General features: G+C 45.3%; 1 protein-coding gene across 1 annotated transcript in view; it reads right to left on the reverse strand.

The window, feature by feature from the left end:
* The window catches only part of CCDC88C (coiled-coil domain containing 88C), a 228,223-nt gene extending 202,672 nt beyond the window's left edge, over positions 1-25,551 (reverse strand). The window contains exons 1-5 of the mRNA XM_036736733.1: positions 25,320-25,551; positions 25,107-25,211; positions 24,713-24,831; positions 24,495-24,595; positions 12,961-13,069 (exon numbers count right to left, since the gene is read on the reverse strand). Coding sequence (XP_036592628.1) covers positions 12,961-13,069; positions 24,495-24,595; positions 24,713-24,831; positions 25,107-25,211; positions 25,320-25,551 — 666 coding nt within the window. The remainder of the gene's footprint in view (positions 1-12,960; positions 13,070-24,494; positions 24,596-24,712; positions 24,832-25,106; positions 25,212-25,319) is intronic.
* Between the last annotated feature and the right edge of the window lie 1,083 nt (positions 25,552-26,634).

The raw sequence follows: 26,634 nt of genomic DNA on the forward strand, positions 1-26,634 counted from the left end.
GGCATGTCAGCTCATGGCCAGAGCCAGCCAAAAAGATTGCTGAAACAGTCCCAAACTGCCGGTTTTACAAAAACCATTGGCTAAGCCCCAAATTTAGTCCTTAGAGAGTATCACTTGCCTTTCAATGCATCTCGATGACCTCCTTTCTTTAAAAAGAGAAAAATGGGGAAAAGGGAAAGAAACCTAATTCTGACATCCTTAAAAGTGGGAGACCATTTTCCACAAGCTGAAGAACCCCAAGGTATGAGAATCAGGCCAAAAAACTCTGAGAGAGCTGGCAAAAGCCTGGCTTCCTCCAAGAAGACTGGCAATGCCCATTCTTACAAAAACAAAATGCATTCCCCCTTAAAAGCCACAAAGCTAAAGCCCCACACCCCAGCTGCCTTATTTGCTGGATCTCAAACCAACATCTCATTTTCTTTGCTTTTGCCCGACACTCAATCTCCAGGAATTTTTTTTTCCTTTTTAAAAGAGGGAAGTAAGCTTGGTTCCAGTTTTAGCATCTCTCCATAGATGGACAAAATGAAACCATATTGCTGCTAATATTCTTTTTTCTCAAGTGGGTAAAAATGAAGTTGAATGTTCTCTGGAAGGGTGTTCTTTGGGGAAGACCAGAGACCCATAAGGCTTCTGCTATTCTCTCTTAAAACAGAGCAGCCTCAAAGAAACATTTTCCCTCCCTAGAGAGTTCTGTTCATCCTGACCTCCAGGGCTCTCTCTCCCTGCAGCTGACCTCGATCTTGAACATGTCCAGCCAAAGGAGCCCTCAGCTCAGCCTCAACCACATTCACCCCTAGGAGCTAAGCTCAGGCCAATTCACAGTTCACAGCTGGCTTATAGAATGAACAGCCGCCAAGCGGACAGCCCTGGTGACTGGCAATGTTGCAACCAACCCAAGAACCCAGAATGGTTTGTTATCTTTCTCTCTTGGAAAAAATCCTCCTCCTCAACACAAAAACAAATACAGAACAAGTTACAAAGAACTGGTTTTCTTTCTATGATGCTCTCAGGTGCATCTTCCCCTCCCCTCCCACTTTCCAGTTTGTCTCTATGTACTGTCTTCCCCCAAATTGAGGTTAAGTTCCTTGAGGGCAAGGACTTTCTTGCTTACTGGACCCCCACTGCTTAGCACAGTGCCAGATACATAGTAAGTACTTAATAAAATCTACCATCCCTTGCTAGAGCTAAAATATCGGCAAACTTGTTCTTTAACCTGGGGTTCACCAGCCCACTGACAAGATTTCGAGGATCCGTTAAATTAAAAAATTTTGATAACTGTATTTCTAAAAAAATGCATTTAAAACATTATTTTGAGAAGGCTTTGGAGGCTTCACAAGACTGCCAAAAGCAACCATGACCCTGTTCAAGATGATAAACACCACTGAACACTTACATCTATATGTGGGAGATTTTGTTGTCCGCCCTAAAGAAGAGAAAAAAATCCAGAGCCTCACTGGGGTAGTAAGGAACCCAAAAGCAAATGAGGAGGAAATAAGAAAATTCAGGGGAGCGCATAAAGGGTTAAAATGAACAGTGGTGAGAGGGGGAAGAAATACAGGGTAGGAAAGGAGCAGGGACGAAGGAGCCACACAAACAGGGCAAGCCCTCTTTTAGACCTACAACCCAGTCCTGTCACTCTCCAAGCCAGTCTTGAAGGTTCTCTCCTGGACTTTAACCGGAAAATAAACACTCAGAAAGCAACCTTGAACACCTTCCTGTCTGAACATTAACAAACTGCTCCCAGAACTGATAATCGGAGACGGAAGCATCAGCTTCTGATGAATTACTCTGAACAGTTTCAAGATTTGTGGGCAAGAGGTACTATTTTAAATGATAAGCTTAAAAATCAATGCTGCGGTGAATTCTGACCCAAATAAAAACTGGCGGTTAGAGTAATTTTACTGGAGACATTCCATAAAGATATCGAATGGCTTCTCAGTTTCAGGGGAAGAAATTCTCCAAGGCAAAAGAAAAAAAAATTGCTTTAGGGACTTAAGCAATTCGAGAGAAACATAAAAAGTCTTCAACCTTTCAGGAGAAATGATCGATTCTATAATGGTCCCCTTAAAAATTAAGTATGTACTTTAGAATTAATCAAGTTTTCCTTTAGAAAATAGCTACTGCCCATGTCCATAAGCCCATTTCTGGGACTCCATATTAGAACGATGCTCTTTGAAAGGATGTTATTTGAGGAAGACCCAAACGATATATTTTTTTAAAGAACTACTCTATCCATCCATTTATCTATTAATTAACCTGGGTCTCCCTCTCTGGCCCAGGCCACATGCCATTACGGATCCCTAAGGAGGACTTGACCTACTCCATCCCTAACCTAGGTTGGTTCACTCCTCTTTACATAGGCAGGTGGCCCTCTGGTTCCCAACTTAGCAGGGACACTTGGTATCTTTAAATCCTACTGCACTCAGAACACTCAAACTCAAACAACCCATAATCCACCAATCTCAGCCTTCCCCATTACTGGTGGGTATCACCTCGTCCACCTAATAGAGCATCACTGGCAGAAAGCAGCCCGGGGCAGTGAATGGCATACTGGAGTTGCAGTCAGGAAGGCTTGTCCCTGAGTTCTGCATCACGCTCCTGGTTCTGTGACCTTCAACAAGTCATTTAGAATGGGTGAAGACGCCAGATCTGCCATATGTGGAGTTCTTGACCTCTTCATCTCCACCTCCCAGCTTCCTTCAGGTCTCAGCTATAATCCCACCTTCCACAAGAAGCTTTTCCAGATCTTTGTTAATGCCAGCGCCTTCCCTCTGAGATGACCTCCAGTTTATCCTGTACTTGTCTCGTCAGTACACAGCTGTTTGCGTGTTGCTTTCCTCATTAGACCATGAGCTCTGTGAGAGCAGGAGCTGCACGGGCACTATGACCTCACTGGGTCCTCACAATAACCCTGGGAAGGGTCCCCATTTAGAGGATGGTGAAACCCAGGCAAAAGTGAAGTGACTTGACCAAGGTCACACAGCTAGTAAGTGTCAGCAGTCCTATTTGAACTCAAGTCTTCCTGACTCTGAGCCCAGCACTCTGCCCACTGAGTCATCTAGCTACTTAAAAAAAAAAGGTTAACACCCATCTCCAAAGAACAGCTGAAAAAACCACAGTATACAAATGCAGACACGGGAAGCCTCATATGTACAGCAAGTTAAGCAGAATGGGGGGAACAATGTATTGAATTACCATAATATGGTAAATGAAAATAACTCTAGAAGATAATTCCATTATGATACATTATAACGACCCATCTTAGTCCTGAAGAACAAAGGATGAAACCTATCTAAAGACTGTGGGGATACCATTCAGTAAAGAGGAAGGAAACCACGGGGGCAGAGTGCAATCTATACTTTCAGAGGCAGTTGTTACACTGGTCGGTTTTGATGGAAGTTTTCTTTACGAGGGCTGGTTTGCTGTGAGTGAGGTTATCCTGGGAAAGGACTATGATATTTTTAAAAGCATCAATAAAACTGGTAATTATGAGTCACCATCCTTCGCTTATCAAGCCCTTGCCTATTAGCTACAGTGGGCACAGCTGATAAGACCACAGAGATAAGGGGTGACAGTGATAAGCTTATTCTAACGCTTCCTGGGTAAATTAAGAAAGTGTGAGGAGCCACTTTAGACTCTGGAGCAAAGCAAAACTTCACCAGGTGTCCATACCTGGCTGGCTTTGGCGGCAGCTTGTACCACCAAATTCTACTAGCTGGTTTTCAAACTGAATTGTGAAAGTCTAAATTTCCTTGGATCCAAAGCTAGAAAGAGCCTTAGAGATCACTTCTGTCATCCCTTTTACTTTATAAATGAGGAAATTGAGGGCAAAGAGAGGAAATTATTTGTTCAAGATAAAAAGGGAGCTAATGGCAGGGTTGGGTCTCCTGAACTTCACCGATCCCTTACATTTATGGAGGCCAAAGCAAGACAACATACCAGAGAAACACATGCTCTCTCTACTTCCTGATGCCTCATAATCCAACTTTCAACCTAACCACTCCACTGAAACTACTCTCAACAAGGATCTCTTAAATTCCAACCCAACGGCCTTTTCTCAGGCCTCAGTCTCCTCAACTTTGATACTGTTTTTGAAAATCCTGACTACTTCCTCCCTCCTCTTGGATGCTACCTCCTCTTTGGGGGGGGGGGAGCACCTGCAGTCATCCTGATCTCTGTCTGGCCACTGGACCCAGATGGCTCCAGAGGAGAGAGTGAGGCTGGTGCCGCTGCACAATCCTCCCTCACTTATCCAATTCACTTGTAAGTTACGGCATCACCTCCCTGATGTCATGGTCCTCTTAAGGACAAACAACCTCCTTTTTGGACTTCTGTAACACCGCCATCTCGCCCCATTCTCCTACTACCTTTTTGACCACTTCTCAAATTGTAGGATCAACATCCAACTCCCACCCTCCCCTAAGAGTGTGTCTTCCCCCTCCCCAAGTCAATGACTTGAGTGTTCATCTCATCAGCTGTCACATTATCTCTAGGCCAATAGCATACGTGTTTGTACACATACACACACATGCATACACACATGTACATACACACATATTTATTTAAATGTACATGTTTTTATCACACATACACAAGACCTCTCATCAGCTCCCGCATTATGTCTATGGCATATGTATGTGCACACACACACATATATGCAAACACACACGTACATACACACGTATATTTAAATGTACATATTTTTATCACACACACGAGACCTCTCACCAGCTGTCACACTATCTCTAGGCCAACAGCCTATGTGTGTGTACACACCCACAAACATACACATATGTACATAGACACATATATGTACATACATGATACACATATATATTTAAATATACAACTTTATATATACATCTCCCACCCTAATATCTCTCCTGAACTGCTTCACTCGGGTATCCTGTTCACATCTCAAAGTCACCCTGTCCAAAGGGGGACTCAGCGTCTTCCCCTATAGACCCACTCTTCCAAGCATTTCCATTTCTGTTGTGAGCATCAGCATGCAGTCTCCCAGGTTTTTAACCTCAGAGCTATCCCATCTCTCGGCTCTCCCTCATCCCCCATATCCAATCAGCCGCCCCGTCTTATCGGTTCCTCCTCTACAACAACTCAGACAGCTGTCTGTCTCCCCTTCTCTGGCCACCGTCTTAGTCAAAGACCTTTAGCACCTTTTGCGTGCCTACTCTAACAGCCTAATCTGGCATTAAGGTTCCCTGTCTCCCCTCTCCAACGTATCCCTCCCATTCCTATCAAAATAATTTTCCTAAGGAACAAGTCAGTCTGTGTCACTTCCCTACCTCAAAAACCTGAAGGCGGCTCCCGATCATTGCCTCAATAAAACACAATCCTTAAATCAAATTACAGAGGAAGCTAGGTGGCACGGTGGATAGAAGTCAGGAAGACCCGAGTTCAAATCCAGCCTCAGACACATTAACTGGGTGACCCTGGGGGAGTGTTCAACCTGTTTGCCTCAGTTTCCTCAAATGTAAACTGAAGATGATAATAGCATTTACCTTGCAGAGTTGTTATAAGGATCAAAATAAGATGATATTTGTACAGCGTTTAGCACAGTGCCTGGCGCATAGTAGGTGCTACGTAAATGTGAACTATTATTATTATTATATTTATATATTATTACAGTTTTATGTTACACTATATAGACTCACCTCTATCTGCGTGCAGGTCATATACCTCCTCCAAAAGTCTTGAGCTCCCTGGAGGCAGGAACACTTCATCACCGTCTCCATGTTTCCACTGTTTATCACAACGCCCGGCGTGCACTTAAAAATGTTTGCCAAAATAAAATTTCCCATAGGGATGGATTGCTAGCTCAGTATCATTTAGAAAAGGTTTCTAAGGGCTGGACGAAAAGTTCGGCAACAATGGAAAATTGTATTTCACAAAGGTGATTTTCAGTTGTGGAAAAACAAAAACCGCTCATTTTTTCCAGAGACTTTCCCTCTGGAAACTCTCTCTTACACACATTTTATTATATTGACTTAAATACAGGCTGCCTTACATATGGGTCACATTCCTAAAATAAGTTCTCTTTGGAAAGAAAATATACAGGTATTGATTCTAAAATAAAAATAGCTAAGCTTTCCTCGAAACAGATTGGAGGAGGGGACGAGGGAGGATGCGGCCTATATTTTGAACAATACGCACTATTTGTCTAAAGGAAAGGGTGGGAATCACTTTCCATATGATTAGGTCAACATGGAACACAATAACCAATCAATCGACAAATACTTAAGAAGTGCCTACTATGTGCCAACTCTGAGCTAGGGAAATATGTACAAAGAATGAAACAAGTCCTACTTGCAAAGAGTTTACACTCTAATCAAAAAGAGGCCCAGTACATCAGAAAATCGGGTGGCTAGGTGGCACAGTGGCTAGAACGCTAGGCCTGGAGTCAGAAAGACCCAAGTTAAAACCTGGCCTCAGACACTTACTAGATGAGTAATCTTGGGCAAGTCACTTAACCCTGTTTGCCTCAGTTTCCTCATCTGTAAAATGAGCCAGAGAAGGAAATGGCAAACCCCTCCAGTATCTTTGCCAAGAAAATCCTAAAAAGGGGTCACAAAGAACTGGACATAACTAAAAATGACTCAATAATAACGAAACATGTAAAAATACATGAAGCATAAACATAAAGTTTGTAAACTAAAATTTATACATGGTAATTAAATAGAAGGTAGTTGAGGGGGAACAGGGAAGGCACTGGCAGTTGGAGGGATGAAGATGATGCCAACCTGCATCTCAAAGGCAGAGAGGATCTCTATGAGGCAGAGGGAAGAAGGGAAGGTGTCCAGTCATAAGTATAACACACAAGAGACGGAACGTCCTATGTGAAGAACAGAGAGACGGCCAGTTTGTCCAAGAAAGTTAAATTTTGGACCAGTCAAAGAGTTTTAAAATTCATCCCAGAGGTAATAAGGAACCACCGGCCTTTGCAATGGCGGAGGCCATAACGTGGGAGCAGAGAGAGAGAGCATGGGGTGTAGAACAGGGAGAAATATTTTTCCATCCATTTATTCAACTAACATATAGTAGCACAAAGGCGCAGGGAGAGGAATGTGTCTGAAAACAAGACTAAATCAGAACTCACCAGGGAAAAAAGAAACAGCCTCCCGCCTTACACGTAATTCCCTCCACCTCCTTCCAACTGCTGTCCAGCAGGTGCAAAGGGCACAAGACAAGCTTCCTAAACATTCACATTTTATCCTAAGGGGAGACAGCATGAGCTACAGTCTCAGAGTCACTAGGCCCATGCATCTTAAACTCAAATGGGGCACCCAGAATATAAACTCAATTAATTCAATTAAATATATTTATTATGTAACCTCTCCCCTGCCCAATAATACACTTTCAACATGTACAAAATACAACCCCTCCCCAGAAATTTCATATCACAATTATGTCGTAACGTCTACTGCCTCTCCCAATTTTATTGGCCTGATTTTCACAAAACCCCCTAAGTCCTCTTGCTCCTTCTCAGGTACCCTCGCCTTCCTCTTCCTATCCCCACTAAAACCCATTTCCCCAGTCTCTTTCTCCCCATCATTTTTCCCTACGCTCTGCCATCCTCAGGACTTTTTTTCCCTTTGTTCAGTCATATCCGACCCTTCACGACACCATGGACCATAGCAGGCCGGTACTACTATTTATATGATACTTATTCGTATAAAATTATATTTATGCATTTATAATAGTGCATACTATTTCCCTCTCCAGTGGATCAAGGCAAAACACAGGTTATGTGGCAGTCCGTTTGGCACATAGTTGTCACTGAGTCATTTTTCAGTCTGACTCTTCCTCACCCCATTTGGAGTTTTCTTGGAAAAGATACTGGAGTAGTTTACCATTTCCTTCTCTGGCTCTTTTTACAGATGAGGAAACTGAGGAAAACAGGGTGAAGTGACTTGCCCAAGATCACTCATCTAGTAAGTGTCTGAGGCTGGATTTGAACTCAGGCTTTCCTGATTCCAGGCCCAGCGATCTATCCACTGGGCCACCTAACTGCCTCTTTGGGACTTCTTACTGAAGCTAGACGACTAACTCAGAGTTAACTGGAAGGGACAGTTATTATAACATACAACTGAACAGGAATCCCTTCAAGGGGTGAGGAACCTGCGGCCTCAAGGCCACACGTGGCCCTCTAGATCCTCAAACGTGGCCCTTCGACTGAGGGCCTTGAGACCACCCCTACCAAACAATGCAGTCTGCACTTGAGTACTCCCAACGTTAAAGAAACTCACTACCTTTTTAAGGCAACCTAAATTTTAGAGGCAGCTAGCCAGTACAGTGGAGAGAGTGCTGGGTTTGGAATTAGGAAGACCTGAGTTCAAATACAGCCTCAGAAACTTCCTATATGACCTCTGGCAAGTCATTTAACCTGTTTGCCCTGGAGAAGAAAATGGCAAACCGCTCCAGTATCTTTGCCAAGAAAACCCCACAGTCAGAGGTCCACTGGGTCACAAAGAGCCAGACACACCTCAATGGCAATTCTAACTTTAGGGAATTCAAACCTGAGAAAGTTTTTCTTTTCTTTTACCAAGCTGAACTCTAACTCTTCCACCTATTGCTCCCAGGGTCTCCTGAGTAAAGAGAGTGCTTGATCTGGAGTCAAGACAACCCAAGTTCAAAACCAGCCTCAGCCAACTGAGCCCGGGTCTCAGCCTCAGTGTCCTCATGTGTAAAATGAGGATGAGAGCCTACCTCACAAAACCGCAGTAAGGAATAAATGAAATAGCAGAGGTGACGAGCTTAACTCCTGAAGCACTGCAGAAATGCTGTTATTTAGATAAATGTTATTTTATGACCTCTGAAGTCTGGGGCCTCTTCCACAGAAGATTTCTTCCAATATTATTTATTCTATAATCATCACGTCCCTCTGAGGCTCCTCTTCTCCAAGAGAAACACCATCCCCTCCTTCAAACAAGCCCCACATGGACTGTGGTCTAATCCTATTTCTATTATAAAATTTGCACCCCTCTGAATGAGCATCAGTTTGACAGTGACCTTCCTAAAACGTGGTTTTCCTAACCCAAACACAACACAGCAGATGGAGGTATGATGGGGGCAGAGGACAAGATGTCACCTTCTCCATTCAGAGGCAGCTGGTGGCAGAGTGGATAGAGTGCCGAGCCCAGAGCCAGGAAGACCCAAGTTCTAATCCAGCCTCAGACACTTCCTAGCTAACATAACCCTGGGCAAGCTACTTCACCCTCTGTTTGCCTTAGCTGCCCTCCTCTGTCAAATGGGGCTACTAACACTCCCTACACCTCACAAGGCTGCTGAGGATCAAACAAGATCACCGTAAAGCCCTAGCACAGCACCTGGCACACAGGAGGTGCTATATTCAGTTGTCTTCAGTCTCGTCTGATTCTTCAGAACCCCACTGGGGATTTTCTTGGCAAAGATACTGGAGCAGTTTGCCGTTTCCTTCTCCAGCTCATTTTTACATTTGAGGAAATTGAGGCAAACAGGGCAAAGTGATTTGCCCAGGGTCACACAGCCAGTGTCTGAGGCCAGGACTGAGCTCCATTCAGTCATCGATGTATGCCAGCATCAGAAGGATTCGAAGGCAGGCCTCTGGCCAAAAGCGACCTCTCGCTCTGGAATTAGTCTGAATCCTTTTAGACTTTACGCATCCTGACCCGAGCATTAAAAGCTCATCAAAACTCAGTATCTTCCTTGGCAAGTTTTCACTGAGGTCAAAGAAGAGCTTCCTTGGAAAACAAACAAGTCCAAGCTCTTCCAAGGACAGCCTCTGTCCCTTCAAGCTTTTCATGGCCCCATTGTTCTTGGAGCACAGAGGAGAGGAGGAAGTGGCCAGCCCAGGGATCAGGAAGGTCATTCTAAAAACAAAAACAGGGGAGTTGATCCTCTAACCCCAACATTCGCTTCTAACAAGCACAGACAAGAGAAAGTGTTCCATTTCATCCATCAGGGTGTGTGTGGGAAGGGAGAGGAGAAAGGGAAATTGGCCTTTGTCAAGACAAGGAGCGGAATGGACCACCTCTATAGATGATGCAAAGAGTCAAACCTGGTCCAGGGGCTGGGCTGTGTCGGCTGAGGGCCTGCCTCTCATTTATCTGATAACAAAAATCACATGAGTTCACTATTAAGTCGTTTCTCTTAATTCTCGTTTATTTCTAAATTGTCACTACACAAAAGGATCCTTTAAAAGACAGAAGCAGATCAACTTTTTTCCCCTGAAAAGTTAACTATTGTATGTTCTGGGATTGTTCCTTTATGACAATAACAAGTCAAAAATGTACATATTCACTACAGAGACTTGTGTAAGGTATACATAGAACTCATTTAAGTTCAGGGACCACCAGGTGCTCTTCAGACCTGAGAATCACGGCCTCTTGAGGCTGGAAAGAACTTTGACCTTAGGGATCATCTAATAAGTCTGACCCTTTCTTTTTACAGATGAGAAAACTGAAGTCAAGAGGGAGTTTCAAGAAGGACACTAGGGGGCACAGAGGATAGAGCACCAACCTGGAGTGAGAAGGACCCAAGTTCAAATCCAGCCTCAGACACTTACTAGCTCTGTGACCCTGGACAAGTCACTTAACCCCATTTGCCACAAAAAAAGTAAAACAAGAACAAAAGAGGGAGTTTCGGACACCCACACAACTTGATATAACCTCAAGAGTGATGTCATCTAGCCCAGCGCAGGAATTACCTTTACAACATTCCCAAATGAGTTGATTTAGTTCCTGCTTGAATACTTCCAGGGATGGGGAGCACACTACTTCGGTAAGACAGCCCTTTGCTATTGATAAATAGCAACCTGTTCATACTGAACAGGGGGTAAAAGACAAAATGCACTTAGGGGTGACACGACCTACCCTTAGAGAAATCTTGGCACAAAGTGCTTTCCTCGAGAGAGTCCTGAGAGTTGGTAAGGTAGGTGCGTTTATTATTCCCATGTTATAGATGACGAAGGTAAAGTCCTGGGTCACGCAGCTAGTCAATGGTAAAGCCAGGGCTCAAACCAGGTCTGCTGACTCCTTCTTCAGCACTCTCCACCCTGCTTTACCAAAAGAACTCAGCCATGGGGGGACAGAACTCTCATAAGGCACGGGGCCTACACAGAGCACCACCCACCAGATCTACAGCAGGTTTTAAGACAAGCAATCATTTTGGTGACATTTCCATCATCTTCTATGCAAAGCCAACAGGGCCATCGTGACAACAGTAGGTTAGAGTTAGCATCAGGGGACTTCTGTAAAATGGGTTTAATATCACGTGCCCTTTGGACACGCCACTAGAAACCTCCCTCCAGGATAACATAAATCAAAATATATCAAAATAAAAAACAAATATATTCATTTTTTTATAATTTATAATTTTTCTGACCAGCTATGTTAACATTCCTAACATCCAATTTACATTTCTCCATCTAATGACATGAAGACAGTAGAAGCAGCTTTGGTACAGAACAGTACAGTCAAAGAGGTGAAGGGGAGGGGCAAAAGCATTTAGTGAGCACCTACTGTGTGTCGGGCACTAACATGCTAAGCGTTTTGTAAATGTTATTTGTAAATAATATCTCAGTGTGCATCTGGAACCGAAAGACCCAGATTCCAACTCTATTATGTGACCCTGGGCATTTGACCTCTCATCCATAAAGGAGGACATTGGTTAGATGACCGTGGAAGATCCTTCCTTCCCCCTCTAGATCTCACCATCCTGAAATGCCTCACAAAAGCGAGACACAACATGCCAAGAAATCCCCGTCAGAAAAAGAAGTGAGAGGAATTTCAGCACCGTGGCTATCCCAGCCAACACAGCTTACATCGTAGTTATCACCCTAGTAACTAACACTACTGTATGACGCGTCTTTGCCATTCCAAGGGAGGCAAACAGCTCTGCCAGGAGGGAATGCTCCCCTTAACTACTTCTTTAGTTTTGCAGATGACTGTAATTGAAGTTATCAGACGAGTTCAGATCTGAAAAGGGCCCCCCAGAGAGATACAAAGCAGGGAGGGAGATCCTGGGGGGCATCCTAACAGTGGCTTTCCTCCTAAGTTTGGTGATCCACCGCCTTCTCCAAAACCTTTTTAACCCATCAATGAGTGAGGTGAGCTCTACGAACCATCACAGGAAAACCCATAAAAGTACTCCGCAGCATCCTGGCTTTAAGTGCCTATCGGTTGTTAAAAGGTTATTACCAAAAACAACAAAATCATTCCTCTAAAGTCACAGACGTTTTTCCTACCTTTGTCCCCCAACATTCAGCAGACGTAGAAAAATATAGCTGTCCTTGCCCTCAGAGAGCCTGTATTTGAACCAGGGAGACGCCGTATAAACAAATACATGCCAACGATTATACCGAGGTTGTAATTAATGGAATCACAACTGTAGGCCATGAGTGAGCAGAGAGAATCTGAAATGTGTACAAAGACCTGATCCCTCCCCTCCAGAATTCAAGATATGTGTAGGACTCGGGATCAAGGCTCCCGGTTGGGATGAGAAGCTAAAAATTGGGAGGTACGCAGGCACACAGTCTTGTGGTAAACTTGGGGAAACTGAGGCACAATCTTTTAATACTCACTTTAGAACCCAGGATATGGTGCTCTATCATCAACCACGACAGCTAACTGAGATAAAATATTGAAAAGCCACCTCAGAGAAAACCAACCGACTGACAAAAAGCATTGAGATTAAAGGGAAATTGGCATTGAGAAAAATATAAGCGCTTCCATTATCGTCTCTGTGTTCCCCCAATGCCTAGCCCATAATAAAAGGAATCAACAGGTGCTGATTCCTAAGGTCGCTCTTAAAAGGTTTTTAATCAGTGCCTGACGACAGAAACACGGGTTCTCAGAACTGTACAAGGCTCGTAAATGAACGCGGGCTCCTCTCTGCTGCCTGTGCCCCATCCCTTTAACAACCACAAGCTCTATCAAGAAGCAGAGAGAGGAGAACAAGCAGTACCTGGTAGTAGGTTTTAATGCTCCTCACCAGGATGGCGAGGTTCTGTATCCGAAGGCTGACGTCATTGTTCACGTGCTTGTTGATCCTCTGACTGGTCGGCCTGGGGTCTCTAGAGAAAAGAGAAGAAATGAAACATTTCTTGAAAAGCACCAACAGTCAAACACCTTTCAAAATGGGGCCTCAACAGGAGAACTGGAGTCAGGGAGACCCGAGTTCAAATCGGACCCCAGACGCTCACTGGCTGTGTGAGCCCGGGCAAGTCGCTTAATCTCTGCTTGGCTCAGTTTCCCCGTCTGTAAAATGATGATGATGGTAACAGCATCTACCGTGCAGGGCTATCGTGAGGAAATTCTCTATGGTTATCATCAAATAAGTTCTCTATGTTTATTACGAAACGTACGAAAATGCCGCTTTCAGTCTGTCCCCCAACTACCTCCTTTAACTTCCAGGAGTTACTATTCCCCCAGCTCTGAAATTACTTTGTATTCATTATGTACAGATTCACTTATCAATTGCGCAAAGAGAATGTACGCTACCTGAAGGGAGAGAAATGTTTCCTTTTTCCCACATTAGACCCAGAGCCACACAGCAGGCCTTTTAATTCAGTTTGCGAATGGAGGGGTTTTACCAGATGGCCTCACAAAGGTGCCTTCTCTTCCAGTTCTAAAATTCTACGAAATCCTGAAATCCGACCGGTGAATCGTCCCAGGATTTCATTAATGTGAGAATTTCCCACGGAAGAGAAATTCCTTCTCCCAAATCTTGTACAAACTCAGAATCTTGAAGAGCTGCTTTGACGCGGAGGTGTCCGTAGAATCACAGATTGAGAGCTGGAAGGAGTCTGAGAGGCCATCAAGTCTAACCCCCTCCTTTTATGGACGAGGATGCTGAGGCCCAGAGCCGTGAAGAACCTTATCCAGTGCTGGCTGGCATCTACGGAGCACTTTTAAAGTCTGCAAAGCCCTTTACATAAATTGACCCTTGTAACAGCCCAGTGAGAGAGGTCTTACCATCGCCTCCATTTCAGAGATGAGGAAACTGAGGATGAGAGGTTGCGTGACTTGTCTGAGGTCACACAGCTAGTAAATAAGACAGGCAGGGAAGACAAGCTAGTAAGCTAAGGTAAAACTCGAACTCAGGTCATCTTCCCAAGTCCAAGGCCCATGCTCTATTAGCTTCTCCACCTGGCTGGCCATCCAGGGTCACCCAGCTAGCGAATGTCTAAGGGAGGAGTCAAACCCAAATAATAATATCTATCATGTATTAAAGTTTGCAAAGCACTTCACGCTCTTCCTGACTCCAAGTCCAACATCCTACCCTATCCAACATGTTCTGCATGATTGATCATGCATAACCTATATCGAATAGCCTGCTGTCTCAGGGAGGGGGGGCGGTGAGGGAGGGTCTAATGGTAGCCATGGAGGGGGGAGGAGAAAAAAAACAAATTTACATGATAATTTTGTTGTGTATTTGAATGGACTGGCAAGCTGTACATATTAGTCTCATGTACAATCATCTTTTTTATTGTACTATGATATGGAACCTATGGCTTTATTCCACAAATTAAAAATAATTTTTAAATGAATGTTAAAATTGTCCTTGTATGGGGCAGCTAGGTGGCGCAGTGAGTAGAGCACTGGCCCTGGAGTCAGGAGGACCTGAGTTCAAATCCAGCCTCAGAAACTTGACACATGTACTAGCTGTGTGACCTTGGGCAAGTCACTTAATCCCAATTGCCCTGCCAAAAAAAAAAAATTGTCCTTGTATGTAACTGGAGAAAAAATATTTTTTTTTTAAATTAAGTGACCTATCCACGGTCATACGGCCTGAACGAATAGGACCCAGATCATCCTTAACCTTGAGGAAACCATTCTGGGCCTCGATTTCCACACCTGCAAAATGAGGGTGCTGGGATATACAGCCTCTAAAGTTCCTCCCAGGTCCAAATCCTAGGATACAAGCTAGGTCATGAACAAAGGGGATTAAATGCCTAACAATCCCAAATCTATGAGATCTTAATGAGAACACAAAGGATACAAGAAAAATGTTTAAAAAAAGTCCCTACTCTCGAGAAGCTCCCAGTTTAATGAGACACAGAGACAACACTTAGGTAACTACATACAAACGAGATATTTGCAGACTAAACTGGAGATAATCTTAGAAGGCCCTAAGATTAGAGAATATTGGAAAAGTCTTCCTACAGAAAGGGGCAGGGGAGGCGGGACTTTAGCAGAGACTCGATGGGCATCTTTCCTTTGACCTGTGAAGGGATTGGCGACCTGATTCTGAGGTGTGAGAGTCTCTGCCCACAAAATCTAAAAAGACCATCTGCGGCAATACACAGAATATAAACTGTCCCACGACAAAATGACACAGGGAGGGACACCAATAATTCCTGTGGGTCTTGTCATTTCTTTCCCAACCTCAAACAAGGGCCAGGCCTCGAGGAGATGAGACCAGAGGAAAGACTGACTTCACCGGACTTATCTGCGCAGAAGGCTTCACCACGTGTCTTTATAAGCAGGTCACATACACAAAAAAATCGTCCTGTTACAGCAGACTCGGTAGAACCGAACAAGATTCTACTTTTCGCCACATTTGCCAGGGGCTGATTTTCCAGACAACAGCAACTCATGCTGACGCAGTACAAAGCAGTTTGTTAACATCCCCTGGGAAAGGGGAGGCGGGCGGTCCAAACACTGGTACTCTCAATGAACAGAGGAAGCGGCAAGAAAGGTCCGGATCTTAGGACTGCAGCTAGGAAGGACCCCACGACTCAACTCACTCTTCGTTACAGAGGAGGAAGCTGTCCTTGAACAAGGGCACAAAAGTGACAGCCCCGAGATCTGAATTCAGCTCTTCCATTCTCAATACCACATCTTTTTTCTAACGCCCCACAATAAAGTCCTGCTTGCAGGGAACTCTCAGAGATCAGGCCTCAAATCCTGGGCTCCTGACTTAAGGAGATGGCGGTAGTACTGTTACTACAGACAAAAGGTTGTCACTATTATTTCTAACACCACCTATCACTTACAGAGCGCTTCAAGGCTGGCAAGGCACTTTCTGCGCTGCCTCATTGGATCTCCACAACCACCCTCCACAGTAGGTGCTTTAGTGATGCCTGTTTCACACACCTCATTTCATCTGCTTAGAAGTGATTAGACTGTAAACTCTGAAGGCGTAAGGGGCAGCTGGGTGGCTCAATGGATAGTGCTCCGGGCCTGGAGCCAGGAAGATTCAATTTCAAACCCAGCCTCAGACACTTACTAGCTGTGTGAACCTCTGTTTGCCTTAATCAATTGGAGAAGAAAATGGAAAACCACTCCAGTATCCTTGCCAAGAAAATTTCACTGCCAGTGTTAGCATGATATGGCCCACAGGGTCACAAAGACTAGGACACGACTGAACAACAAAGAGGGTAGAGACCGTCTCTATTCTCTTTTTAGGTCCCCAGTGCATGGCACAAGGCCTGGCACATAGTAGGTGCTTAATAAACGTAGACTGAGTGGATCTTCACAATGCCCTTGAGAGGTAGGTATTGTAATTATCTGCATTTTACAGAGAAGGAAAACGAAGGACCCAAAGGTCCCACGTCTAGTAAGTTTCTAAGGCAGGATTTGAACTCGGGTCCTCCGGGCACAAAATCCAATGCTCTGTCCACTATGCCAGGATTGTTAGGCCAAGAGCAATTTTTGGAGAGCAGAAGGCCTTGTCACCATATTCTCAGTGAAATGTTCTCCAGGGGCAGCAAGGTGGCACAGCGGATAGACGGCTGGGCCTGGAGTCAGGAAGACCTGAGTTCAAATGTGACCTCAGACATTTACCAGCTGTGTGACAAGTCATTTCACCTCCACCTCAGGTTCTCTGTCAAACAGAGACACCCGCCAAGGTTGTCGTGCAATTCTTTCGAGACAACACCTTGACACACGCATCTTGCATCTCCTGAGTTGTGAGGGCCGAATGAGAGAGTGTTTATAAAAGCCCTGAGCACAAGGCCTGGCCCATAGTAGGTCCCATAGAAATGTATATTCTCTTCCTTCCTTACCCAGGCTGAGGAAAGAATGGAACAGGAAGGGTCATGGAATTTCTGGAGTTAAAGAATTAAGGCTCCATGATGAACAGCCCATGAAAGCCCAATAAATGAGAAAAATGCCTACGCGAGTCTAGAAGAGGGATTCTTTTCAATTGCCATTAGAAACAAAATGACTTTATGTAGCTCTGCTTAGAAGCCAAGGGGAAAAGGTATCTATTGCACACTTAACTCAACGTGCTTCACACTTTGTTAGGCTGAATTTTTAAAAATGCACTGAATAACCACACATGGGTGATCATACACACCCCCGACTCCTATAGAGTAACCCAACCATGAATTTTATGCATCCATTGTTTGTCCCTAAAACAGAAATAGAGGCATCTTAGGGTGGGGCTAAGGTATCCAATTCAGCAGTCACGTGATCTTACTGTTCCTCAATAGAACCTGGCCAACATTTATATTTCCCATGTTCATTCTGGATCTCCTCAGTACCAAGAAGCTGACGATGAACATGATTCTCTGGAAATGAGCCTACAGGGATGGGACAATTTCAGAACAGAAAGCCTACAGGTGCCTAACAACCTCAGAGTATTTTTTTTAATGCTTTACATCGCAGCTACAATACTTGGTATGTTTTGTTTGTTTTAACATAAGCCTCTTAAGGAGCCAAAGGGAGATAGCTCAGTGTAACAAAGGACCAGTCTTCCAATGAGGCTCCCTCCCCATCTCTGACCTAAGGTTATCAGCTCTGTGACCATGTCAGTCAACCTTCTCAGTGCCCCAGGCAACTAAGATGATAAATTACCATAGATTAAGCTGTTCATCTGTATCGTTGGAGGGCGTTTCCACACCAAAAGTTCCCGGCATTGATAAAACCCCAAGTCTCAGCCCCCCAAAAAAGTTGGGGGTGGGGGGGAAGGGAGATAAGTGTACATGCGCAGAAATAAATATGCAGGAGAAGAAATGCTTAGAAACAATCCAGATCACCATTTAGCTCTTAGCGCCTGGAACTTTGAGGGAAAATTAAAAAGAGGATAGGGGAGGTTTTAGTGGTATTTACAGATGTCACCCGAGTGGCTTCTAACAAATACAGGAAGACGTTGACAAGCAGAAAGCGAAAGAACCATCATGTATTTCTGCACTTTGCACACAGACAGGAAAGGCGCTAACTCACACACCCCAGGAGCCAGGCCTTCAGTCAGACAACAGAGTGGGTAAGGGACACCTCCAGTCAATCATCGGGGGCTTTCCCTTCTGGGCCAATTCTGGGAAGCACCTCCCTGACTGGGAACATTACTGGTCAGGATCATTACCATATTATTATGGTAAATTACGATTATTTAGGAAAAGAAAATTCTCTCAATTGATTCTTGGACTCTTTTTTGCAATAGATTCCTGCTGTATCCACACTACAATCCTTGGTATGGTGGGAGAGAAAAACTGATTCTAATTCAGAAGACTGGGCTTTTAGTACAAGTCCTAGTAACTAGCTGTGTGACCTTGAGTAAGACAGACACAGACACACACACACACACACAAATCAGAGCCAGTGTGAACACTTACTACCCTTATGACCTTGACCCAACCTCTCTTGGGCGTCAGTTTCTTATATGATAAAAATAAGGTGATATTAGATGGGTTCTAAGGACCCTTCAAGAGCTAAAATCTATGTTCTACAAGCCTCTTTAGGTTTCAGTTTTTTTTCTTTCATCCCTTCCAAAACCAATTATTAGACACCTACCATGTCCTCGGAGCACTCAGAGAAATACAAAAGACAGCCGAGCCGCGGTTAATTCCAACTGTAAAAATGAGTGGGAGGAAATTAAACTGTTTCCTTCCAGCTCCATTTCCACTTCACCAGCACACTGGTGATGCTTTTCTTCATCTTCAAATTACAGAAAAAACAAGGTTATCAGAAAAACTCTGATGCTCCCTGGATTCCATAATTAAAGATAATGATTGTCATCATCTTTTATAATCTCCGGTTTCTTTTCTTCAGAAGAACATAAAATTCTTACTAGTATTTCATTAATCCTAAGTAAACCCCATCTTCAGAGGAAGATGAAGAAGGGAGAAAACCTGGCGCCTTGGGGTCAGATGACTTGTCCAGACTCACAAACGTGTTAGCACTACAGCCGTTAACAAGGGCAATCTCCTAACACCCTGTATTTTCTGTCTTTCACAAGGAACCAACAGCTATTCTTAAGACAGGTCCAAATGTCACCAGGCTAAGAACTCAACATTCCTCTCAATGCATCTGGTTAGAAAATGAAAAAAGATGCCCCTTCCCCTGAGCTCTGGAGAAAACATGATATTTTAACTTCTAACAAATCATGACCACCAACCTGAGGCCTAGCTGATAACCTCCTGAGTTTTAAAACTAAGTTTTGAGTCCACAAGAAAGTCATGGTAGGACAGGGCTGGAAAAGGACACTCACGGAAGTCTACAAGGAAGGACATGAGCGCCAGAAATTCTTGCATTCTAATTCTGGTTAGAGCACAAACCTCTTCAAAGAGCCAAGCAGTCAATCTTTTTTTGTCTCTTATTTCTGTGACTTAAAAGACCTTTCAAAGGACAGAAACATGACATCTAAAAAGATGAAACTGCTTAAAAAAAGAAAATAAATCTCAATATAGTCCTAACCTGAAGTCTCCTCTCTATTTCTGGATCCATTTCCAATACAACAACATGCTTTTAACAGCCAGTAATATGTCTGTTCCTGATCATCCCACAGAAACCACAGCAACACCTGGCATGGGGGAAGAGTTTGAAGAAAGCAAACAATCTATTACTCTGCAGCGGCTCCCTGGGGGGCTGGGGAAAAGGAGCTGGGACAGGCTTCTCTGCCCAAGTCCACCTTCCCAAGTTGATTTACCTGCCTAGAAGGTACACCACTGCCACAAGGAAATACAGACCAAAGATATAGACAAATACTTATCTGCATGTACTTGGGGTCACTGGCTCAAAAGGTGAAAGATACTTTAACAATCATTCCCTCATTTTCAAAAAGAGGAAACTGAAAAGGGATGTAAATTTTCCAAGGTCGTGCACAGCCTAGAGGTCTGTGAACTTGGTTTTTAAAATATTTTCATCACTGTTATTTCAATATGACTGTTTTCCTCTGTAATCCCTACTTGTTTTTACTTTATGCATCTAAAAAGTGCTTCTGAGAAGGGGTCCACGGGCTTCACCCACCTACCAAAGGGGTCTCTGACACACAAAAAGTTAGGATCATTAGGATCATCGCGGCTCCACTCATTTACAAAGCAGCCAGGGTAAATTAAGATTATTTAGGAAAAGAAAATTCTCTCAAATGATTCTTGGCCTCTTTTTGCAATAGATTTCTGCCGTATCCACAGTATAATCCCTGGTATGGTGGGAGAGAAAAACTGATTCTAACTCAGAACCTCTGGCTTTTCCAAAGTATCAAGTAATACTGACTTGTTCCGAGAAGAGAGTAGAAATTTTTTTTTAAAAGTCCAAACTTAATAGCTAAAATTCTCATCTCTGTTATCGCATCCACATACTCTGATTAATTTTAAAAAGGGCCACTTATTAGACCTTCCTAGTTTTCCCAAGCTGCCCCCTCCCATCCCTTCTCTTTTCCTATCTCACTCCAACCGAGTTCTCCCATTAGAGTTGGGCCTTTTAACCACCATCAAGCCTGCATACCAACACCAAGAGAGGAATCACATTTTTCTGTTCAAAGCCCTGTTTTATTCTCAGAAGCACTGATGTCACTTGCAGGCCAATGCCCAAAACGACTGGCTCCAACCATTACCATCTTTTACGGAAATTAAACAATAAACAGTCCCCTCAGCTGACTGTCAAGACAACCTTCGTAGGGTACTGAGAAAGGGCCGTAGCCAAGACGTGCTGTATAGGTAGAGATGACAAAACTCTGATTTAATAAACATTTATTAAGGGCCTGATACGTGCCAGGCGCTGTGCTAAGTAAGCATTGGGAATTAATATGGCTTGAAAGTGAAGAACTAAGTTTGATGCCAAAGTTTTGAGCCTGGGTGACTGGGAAGAGGGTGGTGCCCTAGACCATAAAAGGAAAGTCTGGAAGAGGGGTAGGTTTAGGGGTAATGATGAATTTAGCTTTGGACAATCTGAATGTCCAATAGGATTGGGGGGTATCTTGCGGACTTCAGCATGACAAGTTGCCAGAGTAGGTCTTGATTTACTGAGTAAAGGTGTGTGTGATATGAAGCCCCAGTGTCAGGCTGGCTAGAAAAGCCATGGGGTAAGTGAGTTTGTACTCCCACGTATCAGGACAGCTCAATCCCATGAGTTCCAAAAGGGAGTGAATTAAATCTCCCTAGGAGGTGGGGCATGGTCTCTGCTGTTCCATATGAGGAGAAAAAGGGGGGCTGGGCAGATGACAAGATGCCTGGGTAAGCCCTGTCTTCCTGAAGGATGACCAGATGGAATGCGAAGCATATTCTGGGGCTGGCTTAAATATATTAGTTTGTATTGTTTCTTTAATTGTCTTATCCCGAAACCTCCCCATCCCTATTACAACGAAGGTAGGGCCTGTCTCTACCTAAAACTTCCTATCTCTAGCACCTAGCACACTGCTCTATAGACAATAATTTAATACATATTTACTACATTGAATTTTTTTTAAATCCAATTAGAACATAGTAATTTTAGAGCAAGAGCTCTTCAGCTAAAGCTGAGCCACAAGTGAAACCTGAGGAATTGAAGAGCTAGCATTTTTCTGACTCTGGTGGTCCTGTTCTGACCCGCTCAGAAAGGCCCTCCTGATTTTACGAGTAAGCAGTAATTGCCTGATAAATGCCCATGGTCATTGGAGAGGGCAATGTCCAGCAGCAAATCCCCCCTCTAGAGGTTTGTGCGTAAAAGCCATATATATCCCTGGCTTTCTTAATTTTGCACAGCCTCCAGGTCTCAGTAAAAAGAGCCTTGGGTTTCATTGATTCTGCACCAATAGAATCCAGTAACTTAACAGGCATGACAGAATGGACAAGTGCAGCCAAAATGATACATTTATCACAGAGCATTTCAGAGAAAGTTCATTTTCGTCTCTGCACACCAAGGAGACTTGCCAAAACAGTTTCCATTTGAAACAAGGGAATCATCTTTTTAGCTTTTAAATCAAACACTGGGGTTTAGTAGTTTTATATAAAGAAGGTTGGTGTCCAACTCTAATGTCTAATAATTTGCTAAATGACCCAAACTCTTCATTGGGAGGGGAAATGAATGGGCAATGGTGAGCTTTGTAACTGTAAGTTTAAAATGGCATTTTATAAACGAAATCAGGTTCCACCTCACCCCCAAAAGAGAGAAAGCTTTTCTGATTACAGGTAAAATTTTCCTTTTCTTCATCATTTGGTATAAATCAATATTCTCCAATTAGCTGATTTCCACTCTTCAGGATATAGAGCCATAGGTGAACCGTAGTTATAACTGGATTTTCTCTTTGTAGAGGCAGCTAGAGCCCTAAGTTCAAATCCAGCCCCAAACTCTTACTAACTTGAGTAATTCCTAAGCATGGCACTTAACCTCTGCCTCAGTTTCTTCAACTGTATGCGTACAGGAAAACCGACTTCAAAGGATTGTTATAAGGTTCAAATGAGAGAATATTTTTAAAGTGACTGGCACATAGTAGGCATTACATAAGTGCACATTCCTTTCTCTGTCCCACACCCTTATAACTTATAAGAACATTTTCTAATTTACTCAACATCTTCCCTTCTAAAATGGGGAACTTGAGATCCAGAAAAGTAAAGTGTTAAGTATCCAACCAAGGTCACACAGCTAGCTAAATGATAGTAAAGCTGGGACCAGAAGACACCTCCACCATTTCCCTAAAGCAAAGTTTTTTCCACTATTCCACAGGCCTCCAACCACCATGGTAAGCCCATCATTTAAAAAAAAAAAAAAGTTCCACTAAGATGAAAAAACTACTAACCTGCATACTCTTTTTTTTTCAGAGGGGAAGGCAGGGCAACTGGGGTTAAGTGACTTGCCCAGGGTCACACAGCTAGTAAATGTGTCAAGTGTCTAAGCCCAGATTTGAACTCAGGTCCTCCTGACTCCAGGGCCAGTGCCCTACACACAGCTGCCCCCTGCATACACTCTAGGCCAACAATATCAATGCTAGGTCAACACTCCAAAACACTCCAGAGACCATTCGATTTTGAGGTCTTTTGTGTCCCCATCACTTAGCATAGTGCCTGGCAAAGAGCAGGTGCCCAGGAAATGTTTATTGACTGACTGACAGATCAAAGAGAGAGGAAAAGGACCTGAATGTAAAAAAAAATCTATACTAAGGGGTTATGTTATATGAATATAATAGAAAATTACTGTGCTGTAAGAAATGATGAAGGGGATGGTTTCAGAGAAACCTGAGAAGACCAGCACAAACTGACAGAGAATGAAGCCCGCAGAACCACAGCAATCTGTGCACTAGCAACAATGTTGTAAAAACGATCTGCTCTGAAAGTCTTAGGAACTCCAGGGTTCCAGAGCACTCATGATGAAACACGCTCCTCCTCTCCGGAAAGGGAGATCATGGACACAAAGTGCAGGCTGAGACATTTTTGGGGCATGTCAACGTGGGGATCTGTTTTGCTTGAATATACGTTTGTGACAGGGAATTTTGTTTTTCCTTTCTTCTCAGTGGGGCAGGGGGAGGAAAGAGAGTGAGGAAATAGAAGGAAATATGAAGAAAAAGAATTTAATTCTAAAAAGAACATGCCGATGGTCCATATTTCTTCAAACATTAGTGATTCACAGTGAAATGTAGCTCAGATATGTTTACTGAGGAATCATGGGAGTGAAACACCAATAAACTACAAAAAGAAAGGTTGCCGGTCCAAAAGCAGGCATGCTATCTATGCATGCAAAACTCAGCAACAGAAACGGATGTGGTGAAGAGTACAGGAGCTCAAGTAAAATAATCTTTACAAAGCTTGTTCTGAGCCACATTCTTCAAGACAAACGAGAGTACTACTGCACCAGAGTCCTTTGGGCCTCTCCTTAAAAGTGGCTTTTTGAGCCAGCTTGGAAGGGAAGATGTTCTCCCCCATCGTGCCTGGTGTCCTACAACTGACAGACAAGAAATGAAAAAAAAAAAAAGCACTCCCTCCCAACCTAGCATGAAACTTTACCTTCCTCCATAGATGCTCTAGCCCTGACACTTCCTGTAACCAGACACACACATAAAAGTTTCATGCACAAGAAAAAGGGGGCTTTTGGCGAGGCATTGTACCACAGACCCGGCAAGTCAATTACCCGTTTGAAGTCAATTGCACTGGCAGCACTTTAATAAAGGCCATTCAAATGCAGCTTTCACAAAAAGCTACAAACCCCATTCTGGGGTCCTTAAAATAACCCAAGGCAGCCGTATGACACAGTATGAGATGCAGGGCCCACCTTGAAGCAGGCCTGAGATGCCAGCCAATGGAAAACTTAAAGTCAACAGCCCCCTGGGTCGCTTTCCCCCTCCCCCTTCCAGAAGTTACTTACATTTGCAGCATTATCTTATTTAAAAAGATGCCATCCACTAAATCCATGTACATGGTCAGGTTGTCTTCATTTTCGCTTCCAAAAGGACCAAAAGTTTTCACCTTCGGGAAGAGAGGGCAGGGTTAACGAGGTTGGACATCTCGCCCTGGCTTGGGATCCAAGCCCAAGCTCAAACTGTACAAACCTAAGGGATGAGGAATGCACCACGGCCGGCGTACACGTGCGCGCACACCCAGGGCACCTGGTACCAGGAAGGTGAGGGAAGAACACTGTTCTCCAGCTGCCACCCTGCCTAAAATGCTTCCAGTGCGGACTACAGAAACAACCCGAGAAGGCACTGGGGAGGGATGGAGAGAGGAATATCCAAATACACCGGGGATTCCAGGACGGCCAGGCTCCCGAACAGAGTCTCTCCCATACCACTCCCGGGGCAGAGGAGCAGGTGAAAAAGGTGGTCCCCTCCAAAGAAGAAACTTAATTCCATAAGGAGAGCTCTGCTCCTGCGCCCAAGTTACTGTAATGGTTGGAAAAGCTTAACTTCTGTTCCCGGGGGGAATTGAGGGGAGACCTCTGCCCCCTCCCCACTTCCCCCCCCCAATTAAACCAACCCACTGGAGTCCGCAACAACCACCTGCTGCGTCCCTTTCTCCAGACCCGGGCTCACAGTTCCGGGGACAGGGGAGGCCGACAAGTTGTAACTAGGGTCTCTCCCGAACCCTGGTCAGGCCGGGGGGTGAGGAGAGCGCCGGGGACCCCACAAGGGACAGCACTGGACCCAGAGCGGGTGGGGGCATGCTCTCCAAACAAAGAGTGCGGCGGGCAAACCTCTTCTGGGGAGGAAGCCGGGGGCCAACGCTCCCGGGCGCGGGTCCCACCCTCCACCGCCCCCTTTTGATCCCGTGCCAGCCCGACGGGGCGGTGGGCGCTCCCCGGGCAGCCTGCCATTCGCGGTGCCCCCACCCCGCACGCAGCCCTCGGCGCCCGGGACGGCACTCACCCAGGTCACCAGCGGGCTCTGCAGAAAGAGCTCCAAGAGCTCCGAAATGGTCACGTCCATGCTGCCGCCGCGGCCGGCCAGCGGCTCCCCGGCTGCGCGTCCCCCCCGGGCGCCCGGGCACAAAAGCCGAGCGGCGGCTACGCGGCGCGGCGCGGGGCTGCGGCTCGCGCCCGGGAGACAAAGGCGGGGCGCGAGCCCATGTTCCGCGTCCCCCGCGCCCGAGGAAGGGGGGAGGGTGGGTGGAGGGAAGAACCCGGAGAGGGTGGGAGGGACCCGGGGCTCGCTCGGGGAAGGAACAATGAGAACGCGGCCCCGCCCCCTCGGGTCCCCGGGGCAGCCCCCTCGCGCCGCCTCCGCTGCGCCGCGCCGCCCTGCGGCTGCCCCCGGGCGGAAAGCGCTTCGGCGCTAGGTGCGCGTGGGACCGAGGCCGAGCGTGGGGCGGCGGAGGGAGGGGCTCGGCACTTTCGGCCCGCGCTGGGAGTGCGGGAAGGACGGGGTGGTCTCTGCATTTTGGGCCGGGACTGAGAGCGGGGGAAGGGAGGGAGGGGGTGATCGTTTCTGCACGCGGTACCCCAGCGGGAGGAGGTGATGCCTGCCCTGGGGAGATAAGGGAGAGTCACTGCCCGTGGGAGCGTGGCTGCACCTAAGGGTTAGGGGGACTCACGGGGGGAAGGAGTGGCGTTCACTTGCCTTGGGTACCTCCAAGTGGGTGGAAAAGGGTTCGTTGCACATAAGAACACAAGTGGGTAAGAGAGGGTGGGGTGGATGGTGTCCCCAAACCTCTGTGTTGTGGGAAAGGAGCTCGTTGCAATTGGAAACCCTGCTGGCAGCCGGAGGGGCAGGTTGAATTGCAGAGAGGAGGCCTTGGGCCCTTGGCACCATGGCTGCACGTGGGAAGGAAGAGGTTCCTTGCAAACAGGAATGCCCCTTAAGGAAAAGGAGGGTATCACCCTGCCCTAGGAACGACACCCCCATGAGGGGGAACAAAAGTTCACTGAGTGGGAACACTGCTGCCCGTGATGGGGGAGGGGCCCGGCTGTTCACACTGCCCTAACAACCACGTGGGAGGACAGCGTTCATTGAGAGTGGGATCACGGATGCAGTAAGTGGGGTGGGACAACACCGCGGAGCGGGGCTCGCTGC

The sequence above is a fragment of the Trichosurus vulpecula genome, chromosome 8 (assembly GCF_011100635.1).
Source record: "Trichosurus vulpecula isolate mTriVul1 chromosome 8, mTriVul1.pri, whole genome shotgun sequence".
Taxonomy (NCBI): Eukaryota; Metazoa; Chordata; class Mammalia; order Diprotodontia; family Phalangeridae; genus Trichosurus; species Trichosurus vulpecula.